This window comes from Perna viridis, chromosome 10, assembly GCF_037379345.1.
Source record: "Perna viridis isolate PV_CMFRI_1.1 ecotype Kerala chromosome 10, ASM3737934v1, whole genome shotgun sequence".
Lineage (NCBI taxonomy): Eukaryota > Metazoa > Mollusca > Bivalvia > Mytilida > Mytilidae > Perna > Perna viridis.
In genome coordinates, this window is record NC_142454.1 from 8973561 (window position 1) to 8987980 (window position 14420).

General features: G+C 33.1%; 1 protein-coding gene across 1 annotated transcript; it reads right to left on the bottom strand.

Annotated features, from left to right (window-relative positions):
* Positions 1-1143: 1143 nt before the first annotated feature.
* On the bottom strand, positions 1144-13427 carry LOC148604422 (endonuclease 8-like 3). Its single transcript, XM_088549849.1, has 10 exons — positions 13212-13427; positions 10971-11092; positions 9067-9210; positions 8112-8289; positions 7570-7605; positions 6736-6810; positions 5929-6092; positions 3661-3857; positions 2460-2764; positions 1144-1410 (listed from the first exon to the last, which is right to left on the bottom strand). Exons 1-10 carry the CDS (start codon positions 13308-13310, stop codon positions 1249-1251), a joined length of 1482 nt encoding a protein of 493 aa, XP_088405975.1. The 5' UTR covers positions 13311-13427; the 3' UTR covers positions 1144-1248.
* Positions 13428-14420: the final 993 nt, after the last annotated feature.

The following is a 14420-nucleotide window of genomic DNA, read 5'->3' on the forward strand; positions in this document are numbered from 1 at the left end:
TCCGCACTCCACTGCAGACGACTGATAGTCGTCCACAAATTTCTTCCGACAGTGAAACGGAGCCTGCATGGCAATTTAACATGGACTAGTCGCCGACATTGAATTTCCATAATCTTAATGTTTACATGCATCCACCGCCGAATTCCATGCATGAATGACTTGTTTTGTGACATCATGATACAGTAAAAGCGTTTGACAAGACTTGTTGACATTTTTATCCAGGTGTAAAACAGTTACCTTTTTCATTTATATTATTGTGATGTGTGGTTTTCACGATATAAAGTTCAAAATAAACCATTAATTTATGAACTCATTTTAGCGCCCATTGTCAACAAGTGCTTCAGAAAAGTGCGTTGCCGGTTACGCAAAAAAGAAATAACTCAGCCCCGCAACCGTAGTGTTGTATAAGATACAAAGAAAATATTTTTCAAAATAAGTCATTTACATTTATAAAAATATTAAGGTTACAAATACAGAAAGCATTTTCTCCCAAATATATTATTTTAAAATGAATTTGCAGACTCGTAGATTTGCATACCCATACTGTTGCTAAGATATTACTTCGCACTGTGTCGTTAGAGGCGCAATAGGGGTACTTTTTGTAAACTACGTAAAAAAAGCGATTTTACATAAAATTGACTTCAACCAATATTTTTTTTTTATTTGCAGGATAAACACAATACAAAACCAGTGTCCTCGCATATCGAATATATGGGTTACTCGGCACGAAACGTGGGTAAATCGCTAGGCAAAGCCTCGCGAAACCCCCGTTTCCAAGCCTCATACCCATATTTCGGATATGCTAGGACATATGTATTGTATATGAACAGATCAAGCATATACATGACAATATTTTGATCACAAGTTTAAATCATTGAACAGATCAAGCACATTGTAAATTGCATGTTCAACCATATTTTCAATGAGCTAGTTCACCGAGGCAACAGTGAGCATGTTGCCACACACCAGCACATTATTCCGACTCATAGCCTAATGTACTCACTCCAGTATCTCCTATATTGCACATGCTTGTGATTGAGGCAGTGACAACCAATGTTGGTCCCATTAAATTTCTTGAAGAATGAAATATAATTAAGGATTACAAAAACAATGTTCATTGTCTGAGTGGTTCATACAATTAAAGCAAATAAAACTGTTTAATAAAAAACCAAGGGAGATAAATACATACATATATCTGGTGTTTGAGGTAGTAACGGTAAGTCTTCACAATAGTTGACAAAGTCTGTGTCAATCATACCCTAATGCCCACTCAAAGTACCCACATTGTTTATTTTTAGGAAAACTACAAGCAAAGAATTTCCTCCCATTGTTTGGTCCTTGTTTCATCACTGTCCTGATGGTACAGGCCTTCACATGACCTTCACATAAAGGAAATTTTTCATCGGCCCACTACAAATAAAATCTAAATATGAATGCCAGCCATCACTAATGGTCAATTATGAAGTATGGGGTAACAACACCAGGCCTGTTGAAAATATTTCTAAGATAAAACTTCAGGAGAGAGACCTGGGGTAAGGGACATAACTCTTGAAATCAGTGATATATTTGTATCATATTCAATTTCTCCAAAGCCTTTCAAGCTTTTCTCTGAAACAGAATGAAATCAGTTCAACTAACTTTGATGCTTACATGAGATTGATGTAAAATGAAGAATACAAACGTTCAAATGGTTTCTAAGAGTTGTGTCCCTTACCCTAGGTCTACCTCCTTAAATCTGAGGTTTCTGGAGATGCACGATGTCTCATTTCAAGGTACATGTTATTGCTAATGGGTACCATTAATGTATTTGTTCAATATGTTCTATTTTTTATCTTTTTAAGTAGACAAAAAAAACAAACTCACACACACACACACACACACAAAGGCATCATCAATTAGATATTCACACAATTATAAACCTTTTTTCATATTTTAAACAAATGGAAGCTTGCAATTTAATGAGACTTAACACACATATCGCAGACAAATGATCCCCTTCTGTGACAGTTGTAAACATTTTTAACTTCTTGTGGGCAAAGTTTCATGGGACTATTATATTGATAGCAGTGTTTTACTGAATGTTCCCAGTGTAATAAATTTCACTCTCAGACTTTCTCCTGCCAAAATGTCACTGCATAAATATCAATCAGCCATTCACTAAATTTAAAATTTGTGTTGAAAAAAGCAATGAATAATGGAAAAAAATCCACTTGATAATAGGATAATCAACAGCTGTCGTGAATAACCAAAAAAATAGTCACTTGTGTCAAGAATACACACTTATTAAATCTAGATGTTCTTCGGCACTCAAGATCATATTTTGGATATTCACTCTTTCCAATTAACTATCCTATTATTAATCTACACATTTTAATTTTTTTTTCTTTTGACCTAGAATTAAAGATGGTATTTCATGCCAGGTATTTTTAAAATGACATTTTATTCTATCAATATATTACCTGGAAGAATTTACACTGTTTTGCTCTTGGTAAACCACAACTAAAGAACCATCGAAGATAGTTGTCTCCCTTTTTTCTTACTTCTGTCATTCGACATTTCTGCTTATGTCCTGGACACTTTGGGATTTTACTAGGCACAGTGTCTAATGTAGGTCTATTAGCAGGATTTGATTTTAGTTGTGTTGCATCTGTTTTTGGTCTTTTTGCATTATTTGAAGGTTGATCAAATGACTTCCGTTTCTGAGAAATTACATTTTGTGATGTGTCTTTTGTTAAGTCACAGATGCCAGTTCCAGATTTACTACCTAAATCAATAAAAACCAAACAATAATATCTAATCAAGGTAATATGACAACTAAACACTAATCCACTTACCATTTAATAACATAAACCAGCATTGATTTTCACAACAAAAATTCTGATCATTATCAGAGATCATGTGTACCAAGTTTCATAATGATGTGATCAAATCTTAAAAAAAGAGAGAGAAAGAAAAAAAAAATTAAAAATGCTTCAAAGCAAAGTGAGTTTTCAAATTAATATTGCAAGGATTACATCTAAGTTAGAATCATGTATGCCAAAAAACACCAAAATTGGACAACATTCTTTCACTTGTTGGTTTTCTTTAAAAAAAACAACAAAAAACAAATAAATAAACAAAAAAAACCCCATCACTTTAACGCTTTTTAACTTCAACAAAAGTTTTGAAATTTTTCAATTGGTTGACTGAAAAAAATTGGCAAATCACTCTTTCTGATGTTCAAAACAGTTAAACACCGCTTCAAGTTTAAGAGATTTTATTGCCACAACACTACCTAATTCTTATCTAAAGTGGTAGTTTATATTAATAACAACAATGCCTTTAAAACTGGATTCCTAAACATAGCAATACAAAAACATACGCACTCCTTGATGAATTTTTATGAAATATTTTATCTGTTCAATTTATGTATTGAAAATTCACAGCTGTCTATTATTTGTTGGAGGTTTAATGAAGTGAATTTCCAAATCAATTGAAACAGCATATTGTAGCTGGCTTCTGATATTTTTGAATGATGATTAAAACAGTGCCAATTTACCTAAGAAATTTTGTTTTGATCATGTTTATAACCACAAGTTTGATGTACAGGTGAAAAAAATCACAAATACCTGCTGTGTCTGCAGTGTGTTTTCCCTGTCTATCAATGTCTACAACAAATACCTGCTGTGTCTGCATTGGGTTTTCCCATTCTATCAATGTCTACAGGAGTATTTCGGTTAGACTGACAAGCATTACAAACTACTTGTGTTCCCTTGTTTATCAGAGTACACACTGAGCATGCCCAGTCTTCTGGTTCCTTTGTGTCCTGTTTCCCTGTCTGTACCCATCCTAATAAACTGTTTTTTGTTGGCAACTTTCTAGATAACATAATAGAACAAAATCTACATTATATCATTATATCATGGTTGCCTACCACATTCTCAGTTCAATAATTGTAAAATTAAGAAATTGTTGTGATGTTTTTATCATTGTGAAAAATGTGGTTGACTTAAAATTGCAATAATGGGTAATTAAAACTTGAATAATAGAATAACATACTTAATGTATTAGGTTTCCTCAAAATTGAGAAATTAATGAATTTTTTATTCAAATGACAAAATTGCAGTTATTAATGCAAAGAATAATATCTTAATTTACATTTTAAACACAGAATCTCTTCAAGGCTAGAACAGGCTAGACCAATCGATGTCTGGATCTGCCTTGCACTGCAGCTTTGATTTAAAGATGCTGAGGAAAACACAACAAAAAGGTGTTATGGATGTATATATATATATATATAGAACTGTGAAATGTAATTCGCATAAAAATGAGAGAATCAAAATTTCCTGATAATATGCACAACTACATATGGTGTTCATACTACATACCAAGTTCATGAAATTCAGTTAAGTAGTTTACAAGAGGTGGCGATGACAATCTGGTACTTGATGATTTTTGGTATATTTCTAAGTTCAAAGGGGCAACACAAAGCACAAGTAAATATGGTGTTTCTGCAAAATACCAAGTTTCGTGAAATTCGGTTCAGTAGTTTATAAGAAGTGGCAATAACAAGCTGATACATGATGATTTTCGGTAAAGTTCAAAGTTCAAAGATTCATAACTCCCATAAAAATTTAAGATAGATCGATGATTCATTATGGATTTATTGCTGACAGATTGATAACTGATAACTGTTATCAGACTGAGCTGGGAACAGTTTTGTCCAGTAGAATGATGATCCTACCAACTCTTGTCGTTTTGTACTTGAATTTATCTGGGCTTAGCCCTGTTTCTGCTTAATTGGTTCTGGCAGAAATAATCTTGGTTTAGGAAAGCACAATTTGTTTCCATCTGCAAACATTGTGTCTGTGCTTCAAAATGAGGCTATCTTATAAAGAGTTCGTTAAAATATAATGACTTGAGAGCTGAAAAAAAGAGGTCATTAGTTTCCATTGCCCAAAAAGTGAGTTTTTTTGGGAGTAGGGTTCATTTCTTAGCCCATCGCCACAGTATAATTAATCTATAGCACTTTATTTGGCTTCAGTGGCCTTAACAGGGTACAAGCTGTGGGATTAATGTGCTTTGGTTCCTGTCTTGCTCCTGTTGAGCCCCATATCTAGCAGAAAATGGACAAAAATGACCATTTTCGAGTGAAAGACCCATTTCAGTGTGTTGGTACCACTCCCTCAACCAATCCACCCATCCCCATGATCACCTACCTTTAAATTATACATAACAATCAGCATCAGTACCACTGTGCAACTTATTTGCATATAATTTGCATAAGTTTGCAGGATATTGAAATCTAGACATTTGTTCATAACAAATTAGCATGACAAGGGTTAATTACTATTTTATTGGATTTCAGGACAAGAATGATGAACAGACCCTGTTTTGTACTAGTCAAACGTGTTGAGCCAGATCTTGTGTCACAGAAGCAACAGCCTTCAAGTAGACATTCAACCCCAACAGTTGCCCCTATATTCCCTAAAGAACCATGTGCTTGGCAGAGAAGCAATGACCACCAATTTTAGTATTTGGTGTGACTTTACCAGGGATGACACCAACAAAATCCTGCATTCGAGGTGAGCACCCTTAAATAATACCACAGAGGCAGAGTCAGTTGCATTAAACAGAAATATCAAGAAAAAAAATATGGATTGGTTTAACAAATAAATGGTTGATCTATAATGGACTCATGGTCAATGACCTATCACAATAAGTTACTGTACTACCTACAAATACTGTAAGCTACCCCCAACATCTACTTGGCCCTTAACAATTACACCAATTATTTAAATTATCTCCCCTTGCAAGCAGTTTACAACTACCATCATGCTCTATGTATATGTACATACATATATGATACAAAACTTTTATTGAAGTATAACAAAAATCCATTAATGATGAAGAAGGAATTGTTTTAGAACCCAGTCAACCATGACATACCTTTTCTGTTTAAGACTGTTGTCTTGACAATGACGACAGAAGTAAGTCACCCTATCATTATCGTCTCCCATTCGGCAAATCACAACCTTCCCTTCACACTGGCCACACTTCTTTTTACTATAGATTTTCATAAACTTGTTAAGGTTGGTCCCAGTACTCCTGCACTAAAATGATTAAAAAAAAAGAGATAAATATAGAGCAATGTATACCCAAGTGCATGTTTGTCAAACTTATTATATTTTCTGTGATGATGTAAGTAGGCGACAAACTTGCAAAAATAGGTTAAGTTGGAAGAAAATAAACAGTGGAGAAAAGAACTGTAATGAAAAATACAGGCTGTGATGCAGATTTCAATCATTGGAAAGCAAAACAAAAATTACATTTACTGTGCATATCATGAAAATATGCTAACCTCAATGGTTAATCAGCTATATTACTGATGCTTCATGAGTCAATGAAACACATTTCCAGTTATATATAGGCCTAGATGACTACTTTTATTGATCTCTGTGTAGTGTATTTCTAGTGCCCTTCATTGGAAATGTGCTATGGTCAACACTTTTACATGAAGCTGGAACATAAAAAATGAAACATTCAATTCTACATGTACCTGTCAGAATTCACCCAGTCATACATGCAGGTCAATGCCTAAATTAAACCTGCTGTACACATACAGCACAGGAGGACTATATATATCACTTAAACTGTTTTACATTAATATTTCTCAATTTAAGCATATTATCAACAGCGAGTGAAATCGACTGGAAGTTTGTGAATGCTACTGTTAGTTAAAGATAAAAGATGTACCTTGTAAAATATCATAGAGAAGTCTCTTGTCATTTTTACCAAGTGTGAAACATGGTCTTCTTTGAGATCCTTCATCTAAAACAGAAAATCACAGTTCACAGAGCAATGCTAAGCATACTACTGTGTGGTTTATAATTTTCTAGTGTATTCCTATGTCATCTTATCGTCATGCCAATTTTGGCCGACATCAACTGAAAAATGAAGTAGCATACGTTATTGTGCTAGGCAAATCCCACTTGTGCAAGTCCCATGAATCGCTCAGCAACCAAAATAGCTTACAAATACATACCCATACCACCTTTGAAATAAATCCTACCTGTGGTAGGTAAGATTTTTATGATAAAAAAATTCTCTACCATTTAGTGAAAATGGTATGGTTCCACAAGCCAGAAAATTAATATTGGACAGCAACATTTAATATGCCCAAAAAAGCCACATATGTATCAAACTTGAAATCTATCTCTGAAGCAGAGCAGACAACTATCTTACCCAAGTCATATGGATGTATGGAATGATAATGAAACTTGCTTGACAAGTTGGTGTATAATATATATGTATGTTGATTTTACAGTTCCAAAGGGGTGTTATGGATGAACAGGTAAACAGATGGGCACTCTTAACATCCCTTTATTTATTTTACCACTGATGCAAAACTATTTAAAAAGTTAAAATATCATAAATGGAATAATTTAAAAGTACTAGGAATGTCTTTTTTAAAAAAATATTGTTTACAAAGTCATATCAAGTTTTACTCGTTAACTTTATTGAGGTAATGAGGAAATATATAGTGTTACTTTGAATTAACATATATAAAAGCTGTATAAATTACTATACCTTTGCATCTGGTTTGATTCCACTGTCAAACAATGCCTACAAATATGAGAGAAATATATCAAATATTTTGTCCTGCTTTTATATATTTGTACATGATCTTAAGCTGGGCCAACATTTCATTTATTCAGTTCTTAATCCTTGAAGTTGAATTTTATATCACTTACACATGTACTTCAACCAGAACAGATTAATGTTTAATTGGTAACATGGTGCATGAAGTTACTTCAAACTGAAGACCAGGAGAATAGAAATAGATTTTAATCTAGACTGTACATGCAGTATTTGATAATGGCATTTAAATTCAAATTGTCTTTAAATTCAAACAAAAGTACAATACCAAGCCAAAGTTTCACAAAACAATAAACAAACCCACAAAAATTTAAACATGCTTTAATTCAGCGGACACTCCAACCAAACTCTTGTGATTTCATAATGTCATAAAGAATTCAGAACTTTCTCAGACTCTGATCTTTTCTCCACATGTGCGGTGAATGGTGTTAGGACATAGGATTCAATATAAAGAATATTAAACACTAGTTTACCTCATTTTTAATGATGTTTCCTACACCAGGAAGAATATCTTGGTCCAATAACACATCACAAGCCATTCTCTCTTTTTGTTCCATAACAAGGGTTATGGCCCTTCTCTGGTTAAATACAGGTGAGCATATGTCAAGGTCATGAAGACTTTCATATCTTGTTTGACAATCTGTAGATGCTCTAAGAATAAGTTCATGGTTTACATGTAGTTATAATCATTGTTATATGAAGATAGATCAAACTTTTGAGGGTGTCTCTCCATCTATTTCATTGCCATGTCAAACAAAAAAAAACAAAAAAAAAATATAAAAGCAGCTTGTTAATATTTTTCTGGTAATAAACAATGTAAAAACACCCTCCTCCTTTTAAGGAACTTAAGACATAATAAAAAACTGTGCCACTGAATAAGTCCCATAACTCTAAAAATAGAATTTGTTTCTCCGAATAAAATACAGACCAGGAATATTAGTCCTTAATAAAAAGCAATTATCAAAATTTTGAAGTTAATTGAATGAGCGGTAAACAGTTTACAGTAAGACATGTAAAAAAATCCTAAAAAGCCTCACAAAATTTATAGTTTATTTACATTTGTAACAAGGCGTTCTCAATTTACAGTGCTTTATATCAATGCAGATGGAAAAACAAGAGAAAGAACAGACATTTGTATACACTATCACAATATGTCCTGTCTTTGATGGGCTTATAAAAAGAAAAGAAATGCCTCCCTCCCTTATTCAGTTGATGAAAAGTGTTCGGCGAATAAAGAGGATGACTTTAAATGACCTAGCTTTGTATAAGTTCCTGAAGAATATTCAATATGAACTATATTTCAGGAATTCATATAATAAATATCTTCATTCCTAAGCCTATATGAACTGCTACTCAAAACGTTATGAAAGCTTTGGAAAAGTTGGAAAAGACAAAATCTACTTTTCTCCATAAGATATACAGATGTACCTGATGATGACGGCAGATTTATAGAAACTAAGGAGATCACCACACAAGTCTATCTCTAATGAAGCCGTCTCAGCATTACCACCACCATCATGATCAAGTTTCTGGTCATTAACTCTGAATGATCCAGCCATGAGGAAATGTACCCTGTTAATTAAATGATTGAGCATGTTGTAATAGCTAAAATTTTCATGATTTTATACATAAAGATGACTTTACATTCAATACCACTACTAGGGCAAAAAATACCACCAATGTACTGTACTTTAAAACACATCTTTCTTGGCACACATGCGAAACATGCTTACATGCATGTGTCACAAATGTGAAGCATGTTTGCCTATGTATATACATTTGTTGAACAGTTCATGTAAAATAATAAAGTCCCAAATAAAAGCATTACAAAAGTTGCTGTATATTTACCATTGACTTAATATGCCAATTCATGCCCACATAATTTGTATTTTTCTGTCCCTTAAAATTGAACAGCCCACATTTGTTTGTTACTTTTTTAAGCAGTATGTTCAAACATTTCCAAATCTGTTAAATCTACACTTGGGGAACTCTCACATTTATATCTATAAAAAATAATACTTCCTCAAGTCATTTAAAGTTTCTGAGTGTTGGTTAAGTATCAACATTTAAATCTAAGCAGCTTACTGTATGTTTTTTTTTATCAATGTGTAGTTCAATTTTGTTCTTGAAAACCACTTCACATTTCAATAGATATGAACAATTCACCAAAGTTTCATAAATATAAGTGAAAGTGTTTTTAAGTGATTGTGCGAAAACTTGAAAATCCCCCTTTTTTTTAAATATAAAAATTCATAACACGAAAACGAAAAATCTGACATTTGTAAAAATTGTAAGGGAACTTACGTCAATAGATATGTACAATTCATCAAAGTTTCATAAAAGTTGGTGAAAGTGTTTATGAGTTATTGTCCGAAAACTTGAAAATACCCCCTTTTTAAGTATAAAAATATTCATTGCAAAAAAAACAAAAAATATGAAATTCATAAAAATCGAAAGGGAGTTTATGTCAATAGATATAGACAATTCACCAAACTTTCATAAAAGTAGGTGAAAGTGTTTTTGAGTTATTGTCCGATGTGTTGACGATGGAAGGACAGACGACAATGGTATAGTTGGTATACCATAATACGTCCCGTCTTAGACGTACCTATAAAAAAATGTTTTAGAAATTGGACCAAAAATAAAAAATCAATTGTTTAGGGTGAGGCTAAATTTAGTACCCCTTTTACTCCAAAACCATTAAAGATAAGCCTACTCGTAAGAAAGTTTGTACAGAATTTCAAAAGGACCAGACTGACATCTGAATCACAAAAATCATGATCAACAATAAGCTTTTCCTATTAATACTAATGATAACACCTATTTTCCACCTTTTAGCCCTTCATTTCCAAAAGGGATAGGGCAAAACTTCCAAAAAATTTAAGACACTCTGTCAAGTTCCTAGGAACAATGTGTTAAAACATCAAAAAGACTGGATAAGTTTTACTTAAGTTTTTGTAATTAAACTTAAGTTATGGATGCCAATGACAACGACAACAGGGTGATACCATTATACGACCGAAACAATTTTTTGTAGTCATATAATGGTATAGTGGATACTTGATTGTTAAAAATGAGCTCAATTGAATCTTTACTTTAAGAGTAAGACTAATAAAATCTTTACAGACAACAATTGACACCAAATGATAGTTAAAGCTCTGATGATCCTCTAGTCCAAAAAGAGCAGATAATTGTGATGTTGAAACTAATTCATCTGTTGGACATTGCTCCAGAATAATCATTGTAGTTAAAAGTGTTTTTTTATGAAATGCATGGTGATAATTGAAAATATTTACAATTACTGGTAGTTACATGTGCATGCATAAACTGACCTCAGGCAGACGTCACCAAAGTACATAAAAAGTTCCTTCCCAAGAGTCTGCACTTCATCCAATCGTCTCCCGATCAGCTGATGGAACTGAGAGGTTGTGATGCCTTTTGTTGGTTTTATTTCCTGAATTCAGAAAAAAAAAACATTCATGTTGAAACAATGAAAGCTATCTGAAACAAAACCATTTTGACTTGGTCCAGTTTAAGCATGTTTGGTTAACCAAGGTTGAAACTATGTTGCACATGACATAGAGAGACTATTAATGTAATATTAGGTGTTTGGTTTAGACAGGGTTTCAGAATATTCTGGGTTACACAGGTTTCATTGTACATACAATGCATTATTGAGTAAAATATTTTGCAAATTTGGTATCGAGGGTGAGAAAAAGCTTTTAATTGCCTTTTCAGTTTTTTAACCACAAAAAAAAATAACCAAAAATATAACTGATATGTAATAAATTCCACTTTCCAGATTGTTATTGCTGGAATTAATTCAAAATAGATTGTTTCATCTTTAATGTCATTTTTAAGTAAAAATCTCAACAAAAAAAAACAGTCAAAGAATATCAACCAGTAAAACCCATTATTGCCCTTAGTCCATTTTAATAATTTATAGGTTACATTCCTGAGATTTAAAGGCGAGTTAATATTTTTGTTGTTTTTACTGATTTTTCATTCTATACATGTACATGTATATTCTGAAAATGAAAAGAGTTTTCTTTTTGAAAATAAATAATTTCTGCAAATATTTCTTCAAGCAATGACACCTGAAAGCCTTTGGTGCCAAGAATTATAATACAGCCCTATACAAATGTACAATGTATGTCATACTGTTAATTATGAATTCAAGATGTTTTGCCACAAAACCTTTTACCTACTTTCCTGTTCGCCTTGGGTTGTTTCGCCTATATACTACTTCGCCTTGTTGCAACTCATCATTTACATGTACAATTGGAATGATGTTTTAGTTAACAGATATACTCATACAGAAAGTGAAATCAAAGACTGAAGTCTTCAAAGCTGCTAATCGTTAAATATTCTATGCCATTGACTTTGGCTTACTTTCAACATCTGAAATGGCAAGAATACCATATGCTCTAAAACTGGGTGATTTCTGCAAGAATCTTGACTCCCTTGATATGATAACTCTTTCGTAACCGTGATGACCTGAATGTTTTTCTATCAAAACAACTGGTTACCAGGAAGTGTGGGTGATGTTTTCGTTCTACAAGTTTCTCTCAGATTTTAATTAGTTTTATAAAGTTTATTTCGATTATGATTTTTAATCAGGACAAATTAACAACTATAACTTTCTTGATCTTATAAAAACATAATATATATTAAACAATAAAGCCATACCTGTTTATTCAGTTAATTTTACTGTGAAACTGATTAATTGCATGCAGGAACTTGGTTTTTGGCATTTTGTTTTTCTGAAATACTTTCTTTCTCATATTTTTAATTCTTGTTAAATAACCATTTGCTCTATGCATATGCAGGCATAAGAAAAAAAATTGGTGTTGAAATTCATATATTTTAAGGTAAACCATAAACAACCCATTTGTGTTTTTCCTTTATTATATATTTTATGTTTACCCCCATATACAGAAATCTTCATTGTTGAACACATCGAGACGAAACAACTCACTATAGTAGGCGAAACGACCCAATGCGAATGGGAATTTAGGCTAAACAACTTGTACTGGTAATTACTATTGTGGCAGGACAGCCTACCTGCGTTGCAGTAGGTAGTGAGATTTAAAAAGCCAGTTAATTGACTTGGCTAAAGAATTAATTTTATTTAAATCTCACTACCCACTACAATGCAGGTAGGCCACCCTGCCACACTATTTTTTTTAGCGAAGTCTGTGTTGCTTATATATTTTGGTTTCTACAGTATGTACATGATATTTAGAATATTCCTCATTCTTCGATGTATTTGGGAAAAAAATAATAGATATGGTGAACTGCAACAAATGCACCAGTAGATAACCTAAATCTAAAATAGTAAATACATGTAAATGTACTTTTAGAGATCTGGAAAGGCCTTCAACAACTGACAAGTTTAGGTAAGTCGGAAAGACCCCAATAACAAAAGCAATAAAATCCATGTCTATTTTATTTGTCTAGTCATTACTCCTGGATCATGTTCTTTCTTATTAAAATTTTAGTTCTGGTTCTCTCCATTCCCCTTGTTACGGCTTGTATAGTTGTAAGCATGCATACTGTACATTGCTATTTACCCTATCTACTGCATTTCCCTGGACTTTTTTGACAATTTTTCCTTTAAATCTGCCTTTAATCTTCTCCCCCTTTACTTTACAACCAGGCCCTTCAACCATCTTCAGTCAGCAGTATAGTTCTCTTATTTTCTTACATTGATTTTAGTGCTAACGCTTCGTAATTTACCGCCAGTATGTGTAGTGAAGGGGCGTCGGGTAGTTTCGCCCTTTTTCCCATTCGCCCTCTCGTTGTTTCGCCCTTTTTCCCGTTCGTCCGGGTTGTTTCGCCCTTATTGTAGGGTCGTTTCGCCCTCATTGGATATACATGTGTTTATATATACCGAGTAATTGATGGGTCATTTCGCCCTCCTGAGATTTATTTTCCTGTTAATTGGCTTGTGTTGTGACAGGTAAGAATACATGTTTATTCTGTGAATAAAAACTTGAATGTTTGTATAGTAGGGGTTGATCTAATTGTTAAATTGATAGATACTTGTACTGGTATTCCTTTTTCTTTCAGATAAAGCCCATCAGTTGCTGATTCTGAGGCAATGTCACAAGAGATATTTATTGAGAAATGAGAAAATTGGAAGATAACCAATTATGTCATTATATATCTTTTTCGGCCTCGAGAATAAATGTGATATATGGTGATGACAGAAGAGATTAATATAAGTTCTGAACATTTATTTAAATAATTCATGAGTATAAGAGCACAATTACTAGCACATTGTTACAACAAACTGTTTAAAGAATACATAGAAAATGAAGCATGATTAAAATTTGATTGAGAATAAAAGCACTATTTATATAAGTTACATATAATAACACACAGTAAATGACAGGGTTAAAAATACAACATGATCATGGGAATTATAAAAGCACTAATTATAATAGTCACTACATCGTTCAAAAACACTGGATCACAATATCATCAGTCGCAAAATCGGTATATATGTCCAATCTTCTTGAGGAACGTTGTTGTTGTTGTCGTCCAGTCGGTTGTAACGGCGATTGGTCTCCCTCGCAAGGTCATCGGAAGCAACACTGATGGCGATGAGTTCAGCCTCCCTTCTCAACAGCGGGATCAGTCTATATATTCCACGGCCGGAACTGGATTTCTGGTTGAGTCTGGTGTGCCATTCTAAAATTAAAAAAAAAAACATGTTAAAATTGCAAGGAAAATGTATTTCAAAACCTGAAATGAAAGAGGTTGTTATACATTTCTAG

Coding starts and splice junctions, on each gene's coding strand:
- LOC148604422 (XM_088549849.1), bottom strand. CDS start 13,310: ATGGTTGAAGGGCCTGGTTGTAAAGTAAAGGGGGAGAAGATTAAAGGC. Junction 2,765..3,660: donor ACCCAATGCAGACACAGCAG/GTATTTGTTGTA, acceptor TTATTGATTTAG/GTAGTAAATCTGGAACTGGC. Junction 1,411..2,459: donor AACAGTGTAAATTCTTCCAG/GTAATATATTGA, acceptor TTTTATTTGTAG/TGGGCCGATGAAAAATTTCC.